At 34.8% G+C, this 24,552-nt stretch overlaps 2 protein-coding genes across 2 annotated transcripts; both read left to right on the top strand.

Annotated features, from left to right (window-relative positions):
• Window positions 1–2,946: 2,946 nt before the first annotated feature.
• On the top strand, window positions 2,947–17,034 carry LOC123653743 (probable cytosolic Fe-S cluster assembly factor GJ13047). Its single transcript, XM_045589729.1, has 8 exons — window positions 2,947–3,141; window positions 3,317–3,531; window positions 4,443–4,588; window positions 5,828–5,986; window positions 6,495–6,743; window positions 10,609–10,825; window positions 14,648–14,805; window positions 15,916–17,034. Exons 1-8 carry the CDS (start codon window positions 3,076–3,078, stop codon window positions 16,155–16,157), a joined length of 1,452 nt encoding a protein of 483 aa, XP_045445685.1. The 5' UTR covers window positions 2,947–3,075; the 3' UTR covers window positions 16,158–17,034.
• Window positions 17,035–18,721: 1,687 nt separating this feature from the next.
• On the top strand, window positions 18,722–23,443 carry LOC123654089 (apolipoprotein D-like). Its single transcript, XM_045590050.1, has 4 exons — window positions 18,722–18,984; window positions 21,926–22,056; window positions 22,314–22,516; window positions 23,273–23,443. The coding sequence occupies exons 1-4, from the start codon at window positions 18,853–18,855 to the stop codon at window positions 23,431–23,433; spliced, it is 627 nt and encodes a 208-aa protein (XP_045446006.1). The 5' UTR covers window positions 18,722–18,852; the 3' UTR covers window positions 23,434–23,443.
• The last annotated feature ends 1,109 nt before the right edge of the window (window positions 23,444–24,552 follow it).

The following is a 24,552-nucleotide window of genomic DNA, read 5'->3' as shown; positions in this document are numbered from 1 at the left end:
ACAAACAGACGTGCATCGCTCGTCACGACGTCTCCCCACTGTTTACGCGTCGCCTTGGATACTGTAGGCGGGCGGGAAGACGCCATTGATTTTTCTCAATAGTTGGAATAAAGATAACACAAATCTGCCAAACCTTTTTCGTCAAATATGGCTTATCAAGGTCAAGCGTGGGGACAAAAGCAAACAATGAAACATAAGCTAGATCGGTTAAAATCTACTTTCATTATTGAATTGCTATAATTAAATTGATACGAAAGAGATAAGTTGTTGTAATTAAGTGAAAATAATTATACGTTCGTTGCTTGTTCTGATATTTTTAATGTGATAATACAGTTAAACGCTTTTATATTTTTTCGAATCCGTACCTATATATATATATATTTTTTCTTACTGAGTCTGTTTGCACCAGTTGCGGATAGAGTTTATCCTGTAAATAAGTTATGATTAGACTTTAACAGTAGGAGGTAGGATAGGTCATTAGGATCTCTTTCATCTTAATTAATAAACTACAGTTTTTAGATTCATTTTTTGGGAATTGAGATATCTCATAAATACAGTGGAATTCGATGTTGACAAAGAATAATATGGATATCATCAGCCGTCAAATAGCGCTATCCACAACCTATGAAACATACCATTAGTATACTAATAGTTATATTTCTTAACTTTTCCTAGTTTATTGGACTACGAGTTTACCTTTTAATTTTAATTAAGTTTTAAAATATGCCTTCCGAGGTTTTGAGATGAACGTCATACACATATTTTTTTCTCTCTCATTAAAAATTATTATTATTATTGCACGGGCAGCAGCGTCTTCGGTGCGACAAAGCCAGCCCTGCGGTCACCAACCCGCCTGCCCAGCGTGGTGACTATGAGCAAAACACATGAGTTCACATTATTTTTGGCGTAAACTTGTGGAGGGCTATGTCCAGCAGTGGACTGTATAGGCTGTAATGATGATGATGATGATGAAAAATTATTATGACGAGTGTAGAGTGCAACTGTAAATCATACTCAAAAATATAGCTCAGTTCGCGTCAACCAGTCACAATTCATAAATATCGGGCGTATAATAAGCTACTGTTATATTTTAATTGTTTAACAGTACTTTAATTGTATAGTTTTTACACTCCATTTAGTTTCATTATTCATACCATAACAAAATCTATAGACTTTGCGGTAGCAAATCGTACAAAAAGATTCTAAAACAAGAGAAACAAGGTTTATTTGTTTGAAAAAAGACTACTCATATTAAAATTTTCACACCAAAAATGCTTACTTCCATTATTTTTTTTAGTGTTAACACTAGAGACGTTCCCTGCTTTTCTTGTAAAAATACGTTCCTACGTAACTTAAAAATGAGCTCATAAAGAGAACAATAGTATAATATGATGTGAGAAATTATTTTTACATTGCGTTGTCTAGTTAGCTCATTTATGATAAAATATATAGCGAATTAAGAATTTCATAATATACTTATACAAAAGAAATGATATTCTCATAATAAGTATATTATTTATTAGTTTTTATGCAACATTTTTAAGTATGGGAAGTAAATTCTCATACCGAGTTATTAGACTATGAGGTATATGAAAATTTGGTCTGCATTTGTCCATGTTTTTATGAGGTTTATGAGAGTCGTCGAGGCGAGCCCTTTTAGCCGGTGCCCTTGGCCTGCGTCTTGCCGCGTTGGGCGCGACCAGTTGCCTGGTTACCCTGGCCACCTGCCGTCCCCTTCGCGAACTTGACGGACCCTTTGGGTTTGGATTCTTCGGGATGGGTTGTCATAGCGCGCTTGGCTGCTCCCGCCTCCAATGCACGCTTCTTTTGACGTTGGCGCTGCCTCCTGCTCATGCGCTTGGGCTTAGGTTAGCTCCCTGGATGGGAGGATCCTGTACCATTAGCGAGTTTATGAGTGAGTGTAGTGATAAAAGTTGGTATTTTTTTGGAGCATTGATGTCACCAAAATGGTGGCCACCATTTTGGTGACATCAATGCTCACATTAGCAATTTGCGAGAGCATAATTATTTCCTTACACTTTTCAGATTTTGATCATATTTCATGTGTAAACTACGGTCTTCTACATAAGTCTTGCAACAATAGTAGTAGGGGTACACGTACGTTGGCTTAACCCCTTTTGGTTGCGCTTTTCTTTTCAATTTACGGCTGACAGAGGCATGACGATAGATGAGTGTACTGTGCAATGAAGACAGAATAGCATTCTGTCTCTTTTTCTATCACACGTAACTTATTTCTGTTTTAAAATATAACCAATTGTAATGAAACGTCAGCTAATCAGCATACGCAGTGCGCCCTGCGTACTGCACCACATAATCTCACCCATCGATAGCAGTGACGTACATCGATAGCGTTGACACGAACGAAAAGTTATAACTATCGTACTAATCTCTCACATTAAAATTGGGCTCCGTTGCAAGACCTGTATAATATAAGACCGTGCTATAAACAGTTTGGGGGTGTTCCACCTAAGGCCCACAACGCCCTCGACCGCGTCCACTGAAATTATCGGGTGCCAGCTGTGTGCTCGCAATATGGTGGCATGGTGAACTGAAAATATGCAGCTGTGGGGGTATATGTGGGGAATATTTCGCATGGATTGGAGTAAAAGTTAATTTGACATAGATTCCCGGGAATTTATCGTTGCGTTTTTGACGAATCAAATGAGAAAACATTCACAATTTGACATTGATAGTTATTTTTTTTTTAAACTCCCACCACCTTTTGATGAAAGCCAACTCTGATCCAACTGTATTTTGTGGGCGAAGTGGGCGGGATATAGTCGTAAACAGTGACGTCATTAATGACGTCGAGCGATCGCTCGCGACGACCACTGGCCTTAGTTGAAACGATAGAAAGGGTGTTGCGGCCGTTATGGTCGCTTAGTGGAACACGGCCATTGTCAAATGCCAACGTCTTAAAGACATTTACATGATGAAAATATGTCAGCATTATCATTTGAAATCAGCTGTAAACTTTATAAGTTTTGATTAAATAAAACGCTTTTCAGATTTTATTATTGAATAATTAATGTAACAATTGTGTTTTTAAAAATAATGGCTTCTCGATTTAGCGGTGCACTGCAATTGACAGATCTTGATGATTTCATAACCCCTTCACAAGTAAATATAACCTTTCGTAATAATATTAAAAATGTAAAATAACAACTCATTGGAATTTGTTATAATCTTTGCTCTAATGTCTTTAATGAATTTAAGTTATTATTAGTCGTACAATAAAAAGTATATATATATATTTATAAATTGTATCTGTTACAATAATTATTTTTTTAACTAGGAATGTATAAAGCCAGTAAAAATAGAAAAAACTAAAAGTAAAACAGGTGCAAAGATTAAAATCGGAGAAGATGGTTACTTTGACTTGTCTTCTGGAAAAGAGCAGAAGTTACAAAAGGTTGAAATTACTCTTGCCGACTGCTTGGCTTGTAGCGGCTGCATAACTTCCGCTGAAAGTGTGCTCGTTACCCGACAGAGCCAGGAGGAACTCTTGAAGTAAGAAATTTATGAATTTATAATGTCTACTCAAAATGTATATATACCAGTTATCAGAAATGAGCTTTAGTATATTTAAATTTTCAAAATATTAGTAAATATTTTTTAATTGTTTTTCCAAAAATCTTTGTTCAATTGAAACCAATATTTTAAAATTGGCTAAATTCAGCAATTCTTATTTGATGTGTAATTGATGAATGTCACTTAACTACAAATATAAAAAAAAAGTCATTCATTTTCTTCAGTGTATAATTATTTAGGAATAACAAATCTTTATCTGTTAAACTTTGTTATTCCTATTTCATTAGAGTCCTGGCCCCTAAACTGGGAAGTTAAGTTTATTCTAAACTAGATAATTATTGGAAAAAAGTTCCTTATGGCTTGAAATTTGGCTGGGCAACTGAACTTTAAAAAATATGATACTAAAACTGTACGAAAAATATATAACGGAAGTGACGTAATATCAGTCACACGACTATATAATATGACGTTTGTAAAACTAAAATATTACTACTAAACATTATAAAATATTACTAGTAAACTTTTTTTTATTATTTATGTAATTTTATACTATCGACAAAAAAAATAAAGGCATTTTTTTTTTATTTCACTTATTACTTTGAATTAATATTATTATTGTTATTTTGTTTGATTTATTTTATTTTACGGTATGTATTTTCTAAAATACTAAATTTCGTAAATACTTTTATGTACTTTATTAAAAACCAATCAACAAAATTAAAAAAAAAAAACAAGAATCGGAAAATATATATAAAATTCAACATTTTTTTTTCCAGTTGTGTTGCTTCTATGATATCCGAAGGAACTTCGTTCCTACCTGATGTCCCATGACACCACATAATTTTTTTTACCATTACAATTAATAAAAATTGTTTACATTTTATTTTCAGAGTATTTTCGGACAGGAGGTATACAGATACTAAGGGAGTGACACGAGATGTGACCTTGATCGTTATATCAGTGTCTATACAACCCTTATTGTCTTTGGCTGCAAGATATAAATTAGAGCCAGAGGAAGCAATGAGGAAATTAGTAGGTATGTATAATAATTGCTATTGTAGGTATGTATAATAAAAGTCAAATTGTACACATAGCTCACTTTTTAACCAACTTCCAAAAAAGGAGGAGGTTCTCAATTCGACTGTATTTTTATTTTTATGTATGTTACATCAGAACTTTTGACCGGGTGGTCCGATTTTGACAATTTTTTTTTAATCGAAAGGTGGTGTGTGTCAATTGGTTCCATTTAAATTTATTTGAGATCTAACAATTACTTTTCGAGTTATATCTAATAATGCGTTTTTACTTGACGCTTTTTTCGTCGATGTACGTTGTATTATACCGCATAACTTTCTACTGGATGTACCGATTTTAATAATTCCTTTTTTCTTGGAAAGGGGATATCTCTAGTTTGGTACCATGATAAGGAAACAAGGATCTGATGATGGGATCCCAGAGAAATCGAGTGAAACTCTCGAAAATCTGCAATAACTTGACTATTTTTAGTCGATCTACGTTGTATTACTCTTCGATGTAATTAAAGTCAGTTTTTTTTTTCGTTTGCGAGCAAACACAATTATTGTACTAGCTGTTCCCTGCTATTTCATCGTTGCCTGCATTCGTTTGAGCAAGAAATGTTTTAAAAAATTTTAATATGTATAAATCGTAATTTCACACATCCGCGTTGTTTGTCCGCGATGGATTTCTAAACTATTTAACCGATTTGAATCAAATTTACACACCGTGTGCACTTTGATCCAGCTTGAAAGATAGGCTGTACTTTATTTCGACATAAATAATTATTATATTCATAAAAAAAAATATAATAACTCGGTACAAAGTTCACCAGGCCAGGTAGTATATTTATTTTAAATTATATAAAAAAATAACAAGTTGAAAGACAAATCTTCCGGTTTATAATAGGAGTATAGATTTATAAAAACTACAATTATACATCGGTGTCTGTGTTGTTTATATAATTTTTTTTAATATGTCATAAAAATAAATATACAAGCTTCATATATAAAAGGTACTGGGTAGCAGGTTGTTTCTAATTTGCTCACAAACTGTTAAATTTCGGACACGACTTGTTCGAAGTAAAACCATCCATTATTAGCAGAAAAAAACAAAGAAGCAAATTAGTGAATATACAACCTATAGCCTATAGGCTTTCATATGCAATGTATTATCTATCAGTAAAAACTTTGCGTTTTACAATCGATAAGGAGAAAACAAATATTATTATTCATTTCATATTTCAATAAATCTTTTATAGGATATTTCAAGAGTCTCGGTGCAGATCTGGTGTTAGACATGACAGTAGCTGAAGACATGTCTCTGCTAGAAGCACAGCAAGAGTTTGTGCAGCGGTACCAGAATCAACAGCACGACCCTTCTGCTAAACAATTACCGATGCTTGCTAGTTCCTGTCCAGGTAAATGCTGTAAATTGTTAATGTCATTTTTTTTATATAACTAGGTCGGCAAGTAAGTGTACGGCTCACCTGATGGGAAGATATTACTGTAGCTTATAGAAATTTGTAACGGTTGCATTTGACAAGTTTCGTATTCTACTATTTCTGTCATATATTTGTAGAATATGATAAATGTTTTAAACATATAGGTGTATATGAAGGCTTTTCTCCTATGTTGGGGATTATACATAAGAAGAAACGCCTACGCACTGCAAACATCTAAATACATATATGGCCTACACAAATGTTTGTCATGAGCGGGGATCGACCTCCCAACCGTTGGCAAGCATATATATTTAAAATTTAAAAAACTCATGTGCCATTACTTGTTACCGAACTCTTCGGAATCGACTTAACTGATTTTCATGAAATTTTTATTGTATATTTGGGAGGTCTGAGAATAGATGATGGTGTTCCTATCCGTACTGGTCAGGCAGTTTATAATAGTTATTAATTATTTTGTAACCAGGTTGGGTCTGTTACGCAGAGAAAACCCATGGCAACTTCATTCTGCCATATATATCAAGCACTAAATCTCCGCAACAGATAATGGGTTCACTAGTGAAACAGCACCTGGCGACTAAGCGTGAACTAAACCCCAGTGAAGTGTACCATGTAACCTTCATGCCCTGCTACGATAAGAAGTTAGAGGCGTCCCGGGAAGATTTCTACAGTGAAATACTCAATTGTCATGACGTGGACTGTGTTATTACTGCAAGTATGTGCTTGGCCTTATATGGTTTCACAAATTTTTATCTAAATTAAAAAAAAGGAGGAGGTTCTCAATTTGATTGTTTTTTTTTATGTGTGTTACGTCATAACTTTTTACTAGTTGTACAGATTTTGATGGTTCTTTTTTTATTTTTATACCCGGAGTTCGTCATGTAGTCCCATTTAAATTTTTGCGAAATCTGACAAACAGCTTTTGAGTTATCCCCAATAATGCATATTTAATTGATTACTACTATCTGATTCAACTGCGTTGATGGTGTTCTCGTTTTATAATTTATCGGTGTAAATTGAAGTCGGCTTTTTATTCTTATTTAAGAACAAACGCAATTATGTATCTAGTGATGAAATACTTCAGCTTTTTTCTGGTCCCACATAGTTTCACCACCTTTAACACGTTGGTGGACAGTACAAGTTAAGAATTTCTTCCTAAATGACACTTCTTATTCTCATACATTGCCTATGGGCGTAGTGTCAATGCGGTTGTATGTACAATGTTGTTGAGTGACAGAACGCCTATAGGCGCTTACGTCTATGAGCGTACTGTCATGTTGCATGTCATGAAAACTACGCATAGGGACTACACGCCTATAGCCGTAAAGTTGATTATACAGATAATAGTAATATAACCAGTATTTTATATATAAATTTGTTTAATAATAATCACAAAATTAATCAGCCTCTTTTATAATTAACAAGTTGCTAATATAATCATCTTTTTATCTTGCCTGTATTGAAATTCAAATAAAACATTAAAACTCTTTTAGCTTTAGATGTACGTTTACCACTAGGTATTATGATAGTAATCACAGCAACATTTCACTAACAATGTTATTTAAGTACTAACTTGAACACAATACTATTCTATAAGGTTAATTTTAATTTAAATTTACTTATGTAATCAGCCTTTTTTAAATTCCGAAATTAAATTATCAAAATATTGTAGTCTGCCAGCATTATATTTTAAGAAGCAATCTAATGACAAAATCTGACCTTAATATTAATAATATTTTCTTGTAAGTTAAAACTTATTTAAATCAACTCGTTACAATATAATTTAATCATCATCAGGATTTAGTAAACTTGCATGATATGGTTCAAAGCAAGATGGGCAAAGAGGAGGTTTATCAGAACAGCCTTTACAACGATAACTCGTTTCCTTTCGTATCTTTTTTTGTGTACAAAATTTGCATTTCAAAAATGCAAATTTTTTTGTAGTTCCAGGTCGTGCAGGCATTTGTTCTGGCCAGTGACCTTGAATTACACTCCCATCATTATCGGGTATATTAGCAGTGCATGTCGTCGTGGGTCGGAATCGCCTGTTATCGTGAATACTGGACGTCTTTATCAAGTCGCTTCCCTTCAAATTTTTGTCCAGCCCAATAAATTCCTGTATCAGTTCTTCTCGGTAGTTTATGTACGAGTACAAGCTTGAATTATTTTTTTTATATTTTCTATAAAGAAAAAAGGCGTTCCACACTACAATGTCCATCATGTAAAATATTACTTTCTTGTACCATCTGATGGTTTTTCGGGGACAAGAATAGTAAGATACCATCTGATCACAACGATCAATGCCAGACATGTTTCTGTTATATGTATCAACTTCGGCAGGCTTTAAACGGGATTTGCCAAATCTGTTTGAAACTTCTATAATCGAGGGATGAACTTTAGTTGTAACCATCAGGACAGGGCGTTTATCTTTCCAATTGGAAACATATACCTTGTTTTTGCGAGCCCATACATGCTCGCCTTTTTTCAATTTTTTTGTCGTAATAAATTTAGGATTATCTTTACGACTCTTACGTAAGGTGCCGGTGCTATGAGTGTTCAAATCAAGCAATTTCTGTGACAACTTTACAGAGTTATAATAGTTGTCCATGAATAAGTGATGACCACGAAGCAAATATGACCGCATCAACCTTAATACTAGTTTTTCTGTCTTAGATTCATCGCCATCCATATTCTGATTTGTTGTTTCCTTACCAGAGTACATCAATATATTGAGTACATAGCCATCAAACGTAGTAAGTTCATAGAATTTAATTCCGTATCGGGCTTTTTTTGACTTTATATATTGTCGAAAATGTAGCCGACCCCGAAATAGAAGTAGGGACTCATCTAATGACAAATTCTCGCCTGCACTATATATTTTTCTGAAGTTAATAGTCAACATATCTATGAATTTTATAATCTTCTGTTGTCCTTTAGCCTCCAATTCCGATGCATATAGACAGCGTAATAATTGTTCATACCGTCGCCCTGACATAGTGTAGGTAAAGATCGGATGATAATACATTGCTTTGGTTAAAGTAAAAAGGTTCCTTTGTTTAGGACATTTTATATGACCTTTCAGAAGGCTAAGTCCTAGAAATTTCAGCATTTCTTCATAATTGGTTTCACGAAAGACAGCTTTGCGGCTATATCTTGTATGTGGTTTGTTAGTTTGGCACAAAGATTTACCATAATTATTAGTACATATTACCAGATATTCAACGAAATTCCGTGGAAAAACAAGATGAAAAAAGTCCATAACATTTTCTATGTTATCAATGTTTACTTGAATACCAGAAGCAGCGTTATCAAAATTAAAATCAGGTATATCGGTCACCGTGTCAGACCAACCTTCTACTACTGAAGGTATCTCAGCAGATGTCCTGGGAGCATGACTGATTGGGCTAGTAAGCTGATCAGAAATATCTGGTGAATTGGGGCGATCATCTTGATTTATAAGCCGATCGTTTGACGATAAAGGAATGCCAGATGACGTCGCCTCCGAAACATGAAGGTTTTGGGTAACTGAAATATTCTCATTCCGTTGTTCGTCCTCGGAAGGGCAAAATGTTTTTTCACTATCATCCGAATCACTAGACGAAGAAGACTCACCAGATGAGTTACTAGCGTGTTTTTGTGGGCGGCGTCCAGCAGCATCGTCAGAACTCAACGACTCGTCGCCTGAAGGATAGTAGTCCTTGTCGGACCCGTATTCCCCATCATCAGCATATGGATCTTCACTAGATTCCGGAGTTTCAACTTCATTGAACAATTCTAACAACCGTTTTTGTTCCCTTTCGTACGGATCTCCAGGCGCCATCTGCAGATAAATTCATTATTGTTTCAATACCAAAAAACCGCATTCAAAACAAGCAACTACTAATATTAGAAGCACAATTACCTTATACGTAAGTTACATGAATTGAATTTGAATGTTTCGATAAATAAAAACACAAAAATACGTTGATAACTTAGCACTCGAACCGTTATTTGCGCGCGAAAGTATGAGGTGACACTAATCCTCCCGCCGACGCGCACTACGTGACTAAATGTATGAAAACACGACGCCCACGAGCGTACTGTGCGGGGAGAGGGGTACCGGAATTCTGTCAATGTGTGTGTAACTTGACATGTTGTAGAACTATGTACGATGACAGTAGGAAAGCCGCATTACTTTTGCGGTGACATTACAACATGTTCTTCCTTGTAAAAGTATTGAAAATCAAACGCCGTCAGACGTACTGCCGTGACACGAGTAATAACTATGACATCTACAGGCGTTCTGTCGTATCATTATTTACTATCTGAACGTCCGTGGACGTTACTGTCCACCAACGTGTTAATAAATAGTATCTAATAAATAAATGGCACACACTTGTCGTACCATATCAAGATGGGTATTATGTGTTGAGGATCTGGTAACCTTGAGAAATAATAGTAAACAATTTCAACAAAATGTTTTTTTAAATTGAGATAAGTGATAACACTGCCAATTCATTACTAAGTTCCTTCCACGTTTGTGGCAACTCACATATAATTTGTGGGAAACTGCAATAATAATATTATTATATTTCCGACAGTCGAACTAGAACAGATGCTGGAGAATGGTGGCCAGTGCCTGTCAGAAGTGGAGGGCGCTGATGTAGACTGGCCGTGGGGGGAGCCAGAGGCTCAGGGGGTGGCAGTGAGGGCCCACGTGGGTTCGGGCTCCGGCGGGTACGCGGACCACGTGTTCCTGTACGCGGCTGAGCAACTCTTCGGAGAGACCGGCGTGCAGCTCGCTTACAAGAACTTAAGGTTAGATTTATTGCTAGCCTAGCTAAACTAGGCGTTCCACTCTTGCGAACTGTAAAATGTTTATAGTTGAAATAATTGTTAACGTTTCTTTTTCTTAATTTTCCATTTTCAACACTTTTTTTCATTGCATAAGAAGCTTCATCAACATATTAAAAATGATAAAAAAAAATCCAAATTGATTCAGCGTTACCGCCTTTTATTCTCTTAATATCTAATAAATTTTCATTTATACGGATTATGAAACAAAAATAGTTATAGAAACTTAAAACTTAATTTATTCATGTCATTTACTAGCAGATTCGATAATAATTACCCAACTTAAATTGCCCGAGTTTATCAACAAAGAAAAAAAAAGAAGAATTGAGACGTATTTAGTCTTTCTTATATTGTTTAGCTTTTTAATAATTTTCCTTGCTTGAAAAATATATTCGTACTATTAAACAATGAACATCAATAAACGAGACTTTATTTTCTCAAATCAAGTATTTTTCACACAATATCATTCTTATCTAATTCAGTCTATTTGGTTAAAGCCTTATATTTTTAATATGGCATTAATACAAATTTTACTTACAAATGATCAAGCAATATGAATCTAGAATTACGTGCTGGAATTTTCTATCGGAAAACGTCTGATATCTACTATTAATCGATTTTATTTTATTAACTCTCCAGTGCGCGCGCAACTTTTTGTGACACGACCAGTCGCGCGTGGGTCAAAAAGACCCGTACTTCCAAAATATTTTTTACTATGTATTAAAGGACTTTTCGTTTTTTTTTTTATTAATAAAAAAAGAATGTAATAATACAATGCTGAGATATAAATCTTTATTTCTCAAATAAATAATTTCAACATTTTTTACAAACGTTGAAATATTTCGGAAAAATACATGGTTTTTAACTTGTACTAACAATTATCATAGAGAAACTTTTTTTTTGCTACAGTGATAGGAAAAAAATCTTTATTTTTATAAAAAGTAATTGACATTACCTTAAATAGAGGAATAAAATTAAAGTTTTTACATAACAATATTTTTTTAATAAGGCTTCAAATTATCGTAAAAATCGAGATCAAAAAAATTATTATTTATTATATAATTAATCTTATCACAGTCTAGTGTTAATTAGTACTTAGTTTCTGACTACAATTACTATATAGAAATGAAGTGTGGTCCCCACAAATATAAGTATGACAATATTTGCATTGGGTTTTAGACTTTCTGTTCTTTCTAGTAGGGCAGATCGAACGCCGCCCGCGAACACCACTAGGCCCTGGGACTGCAGTGGTCTCTGGATTATTTTCTTTGCCCAATACTTGAAACGTTCTGTTTCGGTGTTTCTGGTTTCGGTCCTCTTTTCTGTCTGGTTTTACGAGGGTCAAACTTTACGTTTCTTGGAGGCTTCTCAATATTCCAGTAAGTAGTGCCGTTCCTGCCTAGAAAGTATCCTTGACGGATGTAACTCAGAGGTATATCAACGAGATCAGGTCTTCTATGAAATAAACCGTCAGTCATATTTCCCCTTCTAGTAGGAACAGGTTCAGGAACATCGTCTTCACCACTTTGGCAAGAATCCGAGTCGTTTTCAAAGGCTTCCAAATTGTCCTCTTTTTCGGATGAAATTTCTCCCTCTATTTCATCTTCTTCCAAAACTTTTGCTATTCTTTGGTCATCTAAACGATTTCGCAACATTTGCAAGCAAAAATAAAATAAATAATAATATGACAATAGTAAATAATTTACGTACACAAGACGTCGCACGTGGGTCGAAATGACCCATACTCACTTTAGACGTTATTATACTCCGAGCACCGAGCGCAAACTGGCTGAGGCGGGGTTTGTGGGCAGACTTTATACTAACTTGAAGGTACTGGGAGCGACAATTAGAAGTAACTAAAATTTAAAAAGTTATTGAACAAAAATCGAGGTACTGGGTCTTTTCGACCCATGCGCGCCCACTCGCGGGTTAATTATGGGCAGCATTAATCAGAAGATTAGAATGAATGATCGTAACATTCAATAATAATAATTTACTTTATAGTAACCGAACAGTTAAGAAAATTTTTAAGAAAAACAGAAAGTTCCTCAAAAATCATCGAAAGAGAATCCAATTTAAAACTACAGGCTTACAAACATTTTCTATTTAATGGAATTGTATGTATTTTAAATTTAGTAGGTCGTCAGTTGAACGAAACTATGTTGACAAATACTCGTTCATTGTATTAAGTTCCCGATGAACTGTGAGGAAACATTGAGTCGGTGACCTTATTAGATTGTAACTAACTTGACGTGGGCGTATCCAGAGGACGCTGACCGATTAGCAAGAGCTGCAGTCATTGATGGATCAATCGCTTGCATAAAACCAACCTTTTCGGAAATTTTTCCAAAATCTAATATATAAAATTCTCGTGTCGCGGTGTTTGTAGTTAAACTCCTCCGAAACGGCTTGACCGATTCTCATGAAATTTTGTGTGCATATCGGGTAGGTCTAAGAATCGAAAAACATTTATTTTTCATACCCCAAGTTGTAGGGGGGGGGGATTAAGGGGGTTATTAAGATATATGGCAAAACAACGTATGCGGAGTCAGCTAGTATAAACATAAAATTAATAAAAAGTTTAAAGAATATTTTGACGAACGCTCTCTTGAAAAAGATATTTGGTATAAAACGATCCAGTGTCAGCCTCCTCGTGTTTCGTGGTTTGCTAAGATGAATATGAGACGGACTCTTGTTGTTACGGCACTAAGACTAAGGTCCGGACACATTCCTTTAAATAAATCCGCATATTTAATGAAAAAAGTAGACACGCCAAATTGCGAAGTATATAGTTATGTAGAAGACGTACATGACGGAATGCGACCGTTACAAACGGAGCAGACGAGATTTGGTGTCCAAGTTAGGCCTGAATTTATTGGAAATTGGCTTGTTCAATCAGATCTTGTCTGAACCAACAGCCCAATGTGCCAAATCTATACTAGAGTTTGTATTTAGTAGTATTAAGTGAAGATCTAGTAATAATTTAGTACATTGAAAAATGTTAAAATTGTTAGTTTTAGTATAGGATAAGTATAATATAGGACTGTTATGTACATATTTATAAAAGTCCCTCAAAAAGATATTTAAAAAAAATCTAAGGATGGGGCAAAACAAATAAATGTTAAAACTCGATATGCTGTAGAAAACTAAAAATGCTTATTTTACTGCATCTTTTCATTTACCTTTACTATTTATTAAACTACGTCTATAATAACTTGCTGAGGTTTTGGCTAAATTTATCCCAAAATTTCCTTATTAAAATATAAAATATCTTATTAGCTGTGGGTCTGAGTGGGGCGAATGCTCCTTCTTGCCCTGCTGTGGGTACGCTCATGTACCTCGATGACCCTTTACTTAATAAAAGAACGCGCATCTAGAGACAAGATATAGTATATCAAATTACGTATAATAAATAATAATAAACGCCTCATAATCGACAGTTTCCAATCCTTTCTCAAGCACAAATACAAATGAACAGACTGCGACAAACATCTCTATGTCCAATACAAAATTGAATTGGGAAAGGAACGTTTTTCATTTGACTCTAAGTTTTGTTAACAAATTTAAGTGCACTTTTTAGACCCATTTGTTTTGCTTTAATTGTCCAAGTAATTCAAATATTTGTATATTCATTTACTTTCCACAGTTGTGTCACATATCACTTATGGTCTATCACGGATTGTCGTTAACAATCTCCGTCCAAAAACACATTATTTGATACGTCTCTTAAAATATCCTAATAAATAAAAACATTACATTTTTTTTACTTTTAATTCATAATTTTAGAAATCCAGACTTCCGCGAAGTGACGTTGGAAAAAGATGGTAAAGAAGTATTAAAGTTTGCGATAGCGAACGGTTTCCGGAACATTCAAAATTTAGTGCAGAAGCTGAAACGTGGGAAATCACCCTACCACTACGTGGAGGTCATGGCTTGCCCGTCAGGTGAGTGTCGATTGCAGAATGTTTTATATTGCAATTGTTTAGATGTTGATTTGTCCATCATCTTCTCTTTAAACTTCATATCTTATTGTAGTTTGAAATAAGTGTGTGTACCTATGTATGTACGTAAGAAGTGATACTTCATCGCCTACCTTACTTCATGTTGATAACTTCTTCTTCGTTGACTAGCTAACTTGAGGGTGTGGGTTTTTTTTGTGACAGTGTGCGCGAAATTTACTGTCATCATTTTTCCCTAACGCGCCAAACGAAGTATAACTTCAAAAAACTCATAAATGATATGAAAAGTTCGATTTTAGTGTGAATAAATGCTAGGATAAAGAATACATTTCTGCAAAAAAAAATATAGTGAGGTTTCTTTAAAATATTGCCAATTTCTTTTTCGACATTAATAGCTTTCGTTAAACTGTACTTCAATTAATCTGTTTATTTACATTTTTTTAATTAACACATATTTTACACCAGAAAAACGGATCGAATTAATTTGTATAAACAAAACAAATTGTCATTACATAGAATGTCTGCAAGAATGAACATATCTCTAAGAGATCTTTACTAGTCAACCCATGGTAGTAAGAGATTGTGTGAACGCGAGGAAAGTAGTGCAGGAATGGAAGAAAGTTTGCGGATGAAACACTTACACTTTACAGCAGCTTGCAATAATTTTATTAACACACTATTATTTATAATATTTGTACGATAAAAGTACGATAGAGTAATAGCGTAGTCATTCGTACTACCGTGTATACATCCATATGCGTTTAGTAAAAAGCGGTTATTTTAATATTGGTAAAAAAAAACAAGCATGTATTATTATTTAGTCTATTTATTATATATTTGATAAATTTATTACATAATTAATATCGTTATAAGAACAAAAAGCTGTCAGCGTTGGAACATCCTAGCAATAAAAGACAGCTTTAGAACTACTGACCTGAAATTAACCTATTGTGAAAACTCATGCTGTATTGTAACAAACATTTTATGTAGTAATGGCATGGGCAACTAAGAGCTCGTGGATGTTGTTAAGATAATAATAATAATAAAAAACGTAGAGTAACTTGAGATCTTAAATGATAGCTTATTTCCTTCTAGGTTGTTTGAATGGTGGTGCCCAAGTGCGTCCGATGCAGGGCGAGAGCGGTCGCGAGCTGGTCTCCCAACTTCAAACGCTTTACAGCAGTTTGCCGGTCTCCCGTCCAGCGCAGAACAAGCTCGTCAAGCAGTTGTACAGCGATTGGCTCGATGGAAGAGACTCGGATAAGGCGAAGGCATTATTGCATACCTCGTATCACGCGCTCGAGAAAAATGATATGGCGCTCAATATTAAATGGTGATCTGAGAGAGAAAGGTTGACGTTAGACCACTCGCATGAAACTTCTGGCACTAAGTTTCGAAATTACTCTGGGTCTTTGTTATTTGGATTTTTTGTGCTTCAATGTATAATCTAAATATGCACAAGGCTAGACAATTTTATAGCTCTAGGAGAGACTGCAAAACCTTTTTAAATCGCCAGAGGTGGGCGTGGCTTTGTAAATGACTTATGTCTATTTAGGTTTATATAACAAGTGCAATATAATTCAAGATATTAAAAAAAAATTAAAGTTGATAGAAGTCGTTATGTAAGCCAAAAAGTCTGTTTGGCCACACATAACGACGAAATAATTTATGTAATTTGAATGAAACTTATAATGACTTAAAATCTATGAGGATATTTGGTACTGTCCATCCCCGTAATCAGCACAGGTCTTGGAAAAGAGGGTCAAGGTCAAATTGTGTATTCACAAATGCAGTCCGGGACCGCTAGATTCACCACTTTAATAGGATGAGCATAAAATATAAGCTGGGATTAGCAGAATTGGACAAAAACCAAATTGCATAAAATCTGAAACGAATACACTATAAAAATATAGTGATATTATAATTTATGTATATGTGAGAAATGTGTAACTTGTTTATTTGAAATTTTAAATGTGTTTGACTTGAACGTTTTGAAACGTGTCTGGTCGAACGATCGAACGAGTCCGTTTCCGTTCCGTTTGTCTAACGTATTTGACCTTTGTTTGTTGAAAATATTTCTGGTCGCTTTCATATGATTCTGTGTCTAAATCGAAATAAAAAATGTATCGTTGCCTTATATTTTGTATATAAGTGATTTTAATTATACTTGTGATATAATTGTAAATACTGTTAATAAACGTTACGTTATAAGAACTTGTTTTTCATTTCTTTTTTTTTTTTTTTTTTTTTTTTTTTTTTTTTTTTTTTTCTTTATTGGGAAACAAACAGCACAAAGAATATAATTCGTTCATGAAACACGTTTCTGTTCCTAAACGAGCTGAGGCTCGTCCTGTTTTTCGATTGTATTCCAGTAGGCGACAGTTTTATTTTACCAATTATTTTGGTATTAATTTTTAAATGTTTATGTTTTATCATTAGAAAATTAAATGCCATATTTTTAAATTCTTTACATAGTAGAATACGAAAAATGTCAAAAATAGACAAACAATATGGCGCAAAAATAATAGTAGAATACGTCACTTGTCATTGTTCGGAAATATTCACATTCAACTCCGCACACATACTTTTTGTAGACTCAATAACCGGATTGATAATTACGCTAAATTTTATTAGCGAATATGCGGTATATTCGATGCACTGACAAGTTGCTGGTGGCTAATAAAAATAATTAATTTAGAAAGAAAACCTATCATTTTATATTAAGAGTGAAAAATTGCGTACCTAGTTTGTGAGAGTAAACGAGTCGTTTATGAGTAACCATATGTTTTCTCTATAAATTCACCAATTAAATAAGAAAGAAACATAAGAATGTTTTAAGTTAATTTACGGACGTTATATTTTAACGAATAATGATTGATGAAACAAGTTTATGTGAGTTTTAACATTAAAATCTTTGCTTACTTTAATTTTAGTCGACAGAGCAGAGCTAGAGACCCTAAGTAAGGTTGCTAGGTAGTCAAAACTAATAACCCGACAACTAGTTTGCCCCGACACCCTAAATAATTAAGCTTCTCATTGTTAGTATTAATACGACATACGACCAAAATTTTGGATATAAAACCAGTTTTTTTTTTAATTATTTACAATAAATCTTCATCTTTTTTTAAATAGAACAGGGGCAAACGGACAGTTGGCTCACCTGGTGGTAAGTGAAAACAACATCCACAGACACCCGCTACAACAGAGAATTATCAGCCGCTTTGCCAGCTTTTCAAATAGTAATATGCTCTTCTTTTAAAGTCGTATCGGTTCGGAAATCCCGTCGGTGGCAGCTGGTTCCATACAGTTAATAGTTGCGAAGTGACTGGTCACAATTAAAAATGCCGAACAAAAGCCGAACCGCATTTTATTTGGCCGGACACGGATTAAAAAAGTAGCTATGTCCAGCTTTATCCGGACGCCTGACAACCCTAACCCTAAGGGAATACGTTGTCTCGACGTATGTGCCTCATGCTTGACATTGTACTTGCTTATGCATCGTCACTTACCGTGCTTGTTATGCTAATTTTGAAAAACACATGTTAATAAGACATTTATAACAAAACGCGAAGGTTAACTACGATAACTTTACAGCTACTTTATACTATTCTTGCAATGGACTCTTATCACGTAATAAAATTAAGTGTAGATATATAAATATGGGCTTGTGAACCCTTTTTTATTAATAATAAAAAAAGGTTCACAAGCCCATATTCTACAATCTCGAAGAGTCCTTTTAGACAAAGATTTAAAGTTAACATTCTACTTGAAAAGGTATAGAGTGTGGAATGTGAGGTCTATAATATGTCGTTGCGTTCCCGTGTCGCTGCGAATAAGACGTTTTAATTTATATGAAAATTTATATGAATAATCAATTAAACCGAACTGAATGGTCAGTATGAAGTACGACCGCGGTAACGAGTGTGCACACCCCTGATTTACAAATACTGCGCACTGTTTACAAAACACTACGCGGCGTGCGTTTAAAAAGTCGTTTTATTTATTTTTAATCAAGTTTGTATTTGCGATGCAATGGGAGACTTCCGTGTGCAGGGCAACAGTGCACACTTCATACTGTTATGCACGATTGTCAGGGCCGTGATTGGAACTGGGTTAGGGAAATGTCCAATATATCCACAGTTTCCTAACTATGATATCAGTCGGGTGAGTTCTTTTTGCTTTCTTTTTAAACTTCTAAAACTTCTTTAAATATAATGAACATTTTGAAATGTTTTACTTTCTTCGCCGGAAATAAATTACTTAAATTGATAATACAAGTAATATTTGGTGTCGACCAGAACCTTCAATCAAGAGTGTACCAATCTTACACCTGGATAATGATTTGCTATCAATTTCGAGGTTCTGGTTACAAGCTAAGGTTCTGGTTACAATATATTCATCAGCACTTGATCAAACCTTTAAGAACCAAGTCCAACAGATATCTCACAACAAAATGGCTTGTTTCTAATATCAAACTTTCTCTCGTTTAATGTGATTAAATAAAACATTTCACTATATCAGCCTATCACTGTCCACTACTGTGTTTTGCCCATAGTCACCACGCTGGGCAGGCGGATTGGTGACCGCAGGGCTGGCTTTGTCGCACCGAAGACGCTGCTGCCCGTCTTCGGCCTGTGTATTTCAAAGCCAGTTGGATGATTATTCCGCCATAGGTCGGCTTTTTAACTTCCAAGGTGGTAGTGGAACTGTGTTATCCCTTAGTCGCCTCTTACGACACTCATGAGAAGAGAGAAAAAAAACATTTAACACATCAAAAATAAATTTTAGAAAATTTAGGAAAATAAACACTAACTGCAACATACTTTTAACATTTTTATAATAGTCATAGACTGTCGACCTTAACCCCTCAACCGGGACTCGGTGGTAGCTTTTGCATGTTATTATCATTACAATACCTACTGTTATACATAAATCACAATATATAAGTTAAATGTTAGTACGATCTATACATTTTTAAACTGACCAACATCTAATTCAGATTATATTTTATACGTCCATCGTATCATTTACATGTCCAGCATAGTAAAAATGGTAAAAAAATGTTTTTAAATGTTTTTTAAAAGGGGTTTACTGTTAAATTTTTAGGTACAAATAAAGACATTGTTTATGCAGAAATTATATTAAATGGTAGTGACAGTTCTATGTTATTCTTCACAATTATGCTATAATTCATTAAACCGTTTAGGTTAAAGAATGTACCAGAACACGATGGTAAGTACCTAAATAAGTACACTCAAAATCTCTAAATCCATATCAAATAGTGAAAAATGCCAGGTTAAGATTATTGAAGCCCATAAAGTGATAAAAGTATGGTTTTTCAATCACGAATCTGGCAGTCAGTTAGTCCGTTCAACCTAGGTCATGTAGACCATTGCTGGACATAGGCTTCCTCTAGTTTGCACTAGACATCCCGATTTTCCGCTATCCTCATCCGGTTTGCACCGGCAATCTTACGTAGATCGTCGGTCCAGTGGACCGGAGGACGTCCCACACTGCGCTTGCCAAGACGCGGTCTCCATACATATATCCAGGACATATATGCTTCAATGGTTATCGGCCCTGCCTCCTGCCACACAGGCGACCAGCCCACAGCCACTTCAACTTGCTAATTCTGTGGGCTATGTCGGTTACTTTCGTTCTCTCGCTGAAAGTCTCATTTCTAATCTTATCTTTGAGAGAATATTAATTTAGCCCATTCCATTGCATGTTGACCGACTTTAAACTTGTGGAGCAGTACCTTCATCAGTCTGGGCTTCGTATATTAAGTCACACAGAGCGCACAGGAGAATTTGGTTGGGCAGGGTGGCGTTTGACAGGCTTCGTCGAGTCTTCACTTCGAAGATTCCGCAATGCTTAAAAAGTCTTCGAGCAATACGTCCTGCCTGTGTTAGCGTATCTGTATAAAAGTTTATTGTTTTCGTCTACGCTACAAATTTACATAGTAAAAATTGGAATTTCAAATGTAAATTGTTAATTAAGTTAAAAATAGTGCATATGTATATTTACATTATCATTTACTTTATTGCATTACCTTAGCATTTACCTTATTACAAACATACATTAATTCTACGTAATAAAATTAAAATATTATAAAACTTGGAAACACGCCCACGAATATAAACGTTAAACTAATGATTTAATCATTAATGCGTGTAAATGTGTAACATAAAATTTAGGCAGTTAGAATATTCATTATATCAAAAGTACTGCACTTTAAAACAGGTCATTTACCCTATTCTATATCTTTCTTTCTATTAAGCTAAAATCGTTTTAAGTAATTTAAGACATTTGTTTTCTTACAATTACAAAATTTGAAATAAAAATTATTTGATCCAGACAAAACCACAATTCTAAACTTAATATTTCAAGGGAGTAATGATGAGAGCAGCAAGTCTCAAAAGAAAGTAATCCACAAGTAAACTTAATAGTGCCTAACTAGTACTAAAGTGTAGTGACGAGTTGACGACCGTGACGATATAATGGTGCGTGCGCTGTGTCGACAGTGCCTAAACAGCGACAGTCGTGGGTTCGATTCCCGCTCGGAGCGGATATGTGTTTATAAAAATATTTATTTCTGGTCTGGTTGTTAGTCCTTGTGTCCCTCACCGTGCCTCGGAGTCGGAGAGCATGTTAAGGTGTTGGTCCCGGTTGTTATCATGTACACCTCCTAGCAATCGTTATTCATAGTAGGGAATATATCCGTCAACCCGCATTGGAGCAGCGTGGTGGATTATGCTCTGATTCTTCTCCTACATGGGAAAAAAGGCCTATGCCCAGCAGTGGGATATTAGAAGCTGAAGCGAGCGAGCGAGTAAGCAGTTAAAGTTATAACGATGAAATTAACATTAAGACATTAAATTTGTTGATGTTTTTATCATTTTGTGGTCCACTACTCGAAATAAAAGTTTTTTAACACTAAGAAATTATGCTATTCAATCGTTACTTTTAGACACCGTCGTTATATAAACGTTAGACCATACAAACTGTTCGCAGCTACACTTTTCAATTCGCAGACCAAAATATAAGCCGGTTGGCGGATGTTAGAATGTTTCATAAAATGTGACGTATATTTTATTATTTATAGATGACAGGAAAATGGTTCGAGGTAGAGAGATCCTTCCACCTGATGGAGATCGCGGCAAGTTGCACAGAGTTGGATGTGACGCTTAACGACAGAGGCTTCTTAGTAATTACCGTCAATACTCGTAATAGATGGTAAGTTTACGAATTCTCCTCTTACAGATTGTGATTTAAAAAAAAGAACAATACTATAATTTACAATGATTAAAATGATTACAATGATTTAAAATAATACTACGGAGCAAAATGTCGTTATAAAGTTTCTTAGAAAATATCTTTATGTACCAAAATAACTTTAAAAAAATGTCAATATATTTTTTTATTTAAGAAAAAGATAACAATAATATAGCGTAACCATTATCAATTATAATATTTAAAATCATCACAAACAGGTCAGGCAGCCTATCCACGAGTTACGGCCTGGGCATCCCGAGCCACAACGGCTCGTCTTCGTTCAGATACAAGCTGAACAACCGGATGCCCTACATCATCGGGCGGATGCTGCCCGGTGCGGGCCAATACAACGTGCTGTTCACTGACTACGAACGCTTCGCGCTTGTCTGGTCCTGCACTAACTTTAGCATCGCTCATTCAGGTGCGATATATTTTTCTCAGTTAGTTCAAGTTCAGTAGTCTAGTCTAACTTGGGCCTAGTTTTAAAAACCTAAAAGATTGGTAATCCGCCATGTTTCATCGCTTCAAAATGGCAGTTCATATTTCCGATATTCTTCTATTTATTTTATATTTAATTTTTTTCTGAAATATATGTATGTACTGGCTCGTATATTTTATTAGCGTTTGGAGCAGACGGTGTTGCTACGGTCCTTTCAGATATCTTAGAACAACTCCAAGCTAAACAATGAAATTCTTGCGTTTACATATTTGTTTTTTAAATTATAAATTTTAATACTTCATCACTTCAGCCTATCGCAGTCCACTGCTGGACATAGGCCTTTACAAGTTCGCGACAAAAATGGCGCGAGCTCATGTGTTTTTTGTCTATAGTCACCACGCTAGGCAGGCGCATGGCTGGCTTTGTCGCATCGAAGACGCTGCTTCCCGTCTTCGGTCTGTGTAGTTCAAAGTCAAATACTTACTTACATGTCGATAAAATTATGGAAAATTCTGGTGGCACTAAGTGTGTTAAATAGAAACATTTTCATTTGCTGTGAGTCATAGTGTGGTCTTTGTTACCTATTTCTGAATATGCAAATATTCAAGCATTAACTTTCCTAAAGTTATTATTGTTTTGTTATATATTAGTAGGTCTGTCTTATTGCCGATTAGATCTTATAGGTTGAAAAAGAAAAATTAAAAAAGAAACCGTCCTTGTATATACTATTGTTAACAGATCGGATGTGGGTGCTAGGGCGGCAGCGTGACATAGAAGCGGATCTGCGAGCGCAGATCTACGCCATCATACAGGAGTTAAACCTCGACCCCGACAGACTCATCCTTTCGAAGAACAACAACTGTACTGAAATCGAACAACAATCGACTGAAATAAACTAATTATTTATTACAATTTATTTTTATTGTAGCTAGCGGTTTTTAACGTAACCTTTGAGTATTGACGAACGGTCTGAAAGTCCCCACTCCCCTGAAGGCACTGACTATTTCACATCTTTCCTCACACAACACTGATCTTGAATTATTAAATAGTGCATGGACAGTGCCTGGCCATTTTTTTATCGTGGTCTAGACGAGTGTGTTGTGTGTGTTTTTGGCGTCCTGACACAGGCTCCTCCCCTCCTACAGTTGAATGTGAAGCGTTTATTTATTAATTCTTAAAGTTATATAAGTCTCAAAAAATAATAAATTTTCCGATGCCGGTCCAATCACAAGCCAGATATGAAAGTAGTCTTTTATAAATATTAAAACATTATTAAATTTTAATAATGTTATATAATTACTTTATTTGCCACTAGCGACTCGCCCCGGCTTCGCACAGGTGCAATGCTGATACTTAATATACTACAGAATGTCTTTATTTATAGTGTGAAGCTAGCTTATAGCATGGTTATCATACGTTCCTGTGATATCATACTTCTAATGTATAATATTCTTAATTATAACTGGAAAGTTTTATCTTGATGTAAAAATAATTGTGTCAAAATCTGTGTGTAAAAATCTTGTGAAAAATAATTGCTCGCAAACGAAAAAAAAACCGACTTCAATTACATCGACGAGTAATACAACGTAGATCGACGAAAAAATAGTCAAGTAACTACGCGTTATCAAAGATTACTCAAAAAGTAGTTATCAGATCTCGATAAAATTTATATGTGACCACATGATAAATTTTAATTTAATTTAATGAATTTTTCTATTCGAGGAATTTTGAAAAAGTACCTGAAAGAGGAGAAAAGTTCGAAAAAAAAATTAAAACTATTATTTAGCTATATAATTTTTTTTACTCTGAACGTTACGGTATAGACGCGTCGTCTAAAAGGCCGGTATATTACCTAAAATATTTTTTGATGTGACAATTTTAACTCATTTTAACATTACGCTAATTGTACGCCTGCGCCGCATCTTATCTCTCTTTCACTCGATTGGCCTTTGCGTCCGAGGAGAAATTTTTTATTTAAAACTAGCTCACTCATCTGCGTGGAATTTAAAAAAAAAGTT

The sequence above is a fragment of the Melitaea cinxia genome, chromosome 5 (genome assembly GCF_905220565.1).
Source record: "Melitaea cinxia chromosome 5, ilMelCinx1.1, whole genome shotgun sequence".
In the NCBI taxonomy this organism is placed as follows: Eukaryota; Metazoa; Arthropoda; class Insecta; order Lepidoptera; family Nymphalidae; genus Melitaea; species Melitaea cinxia.
Note: the sequence above shows the minus strand (reverse complement) of the source record. Positions and strands in the feature narration are given on the sequence as shown.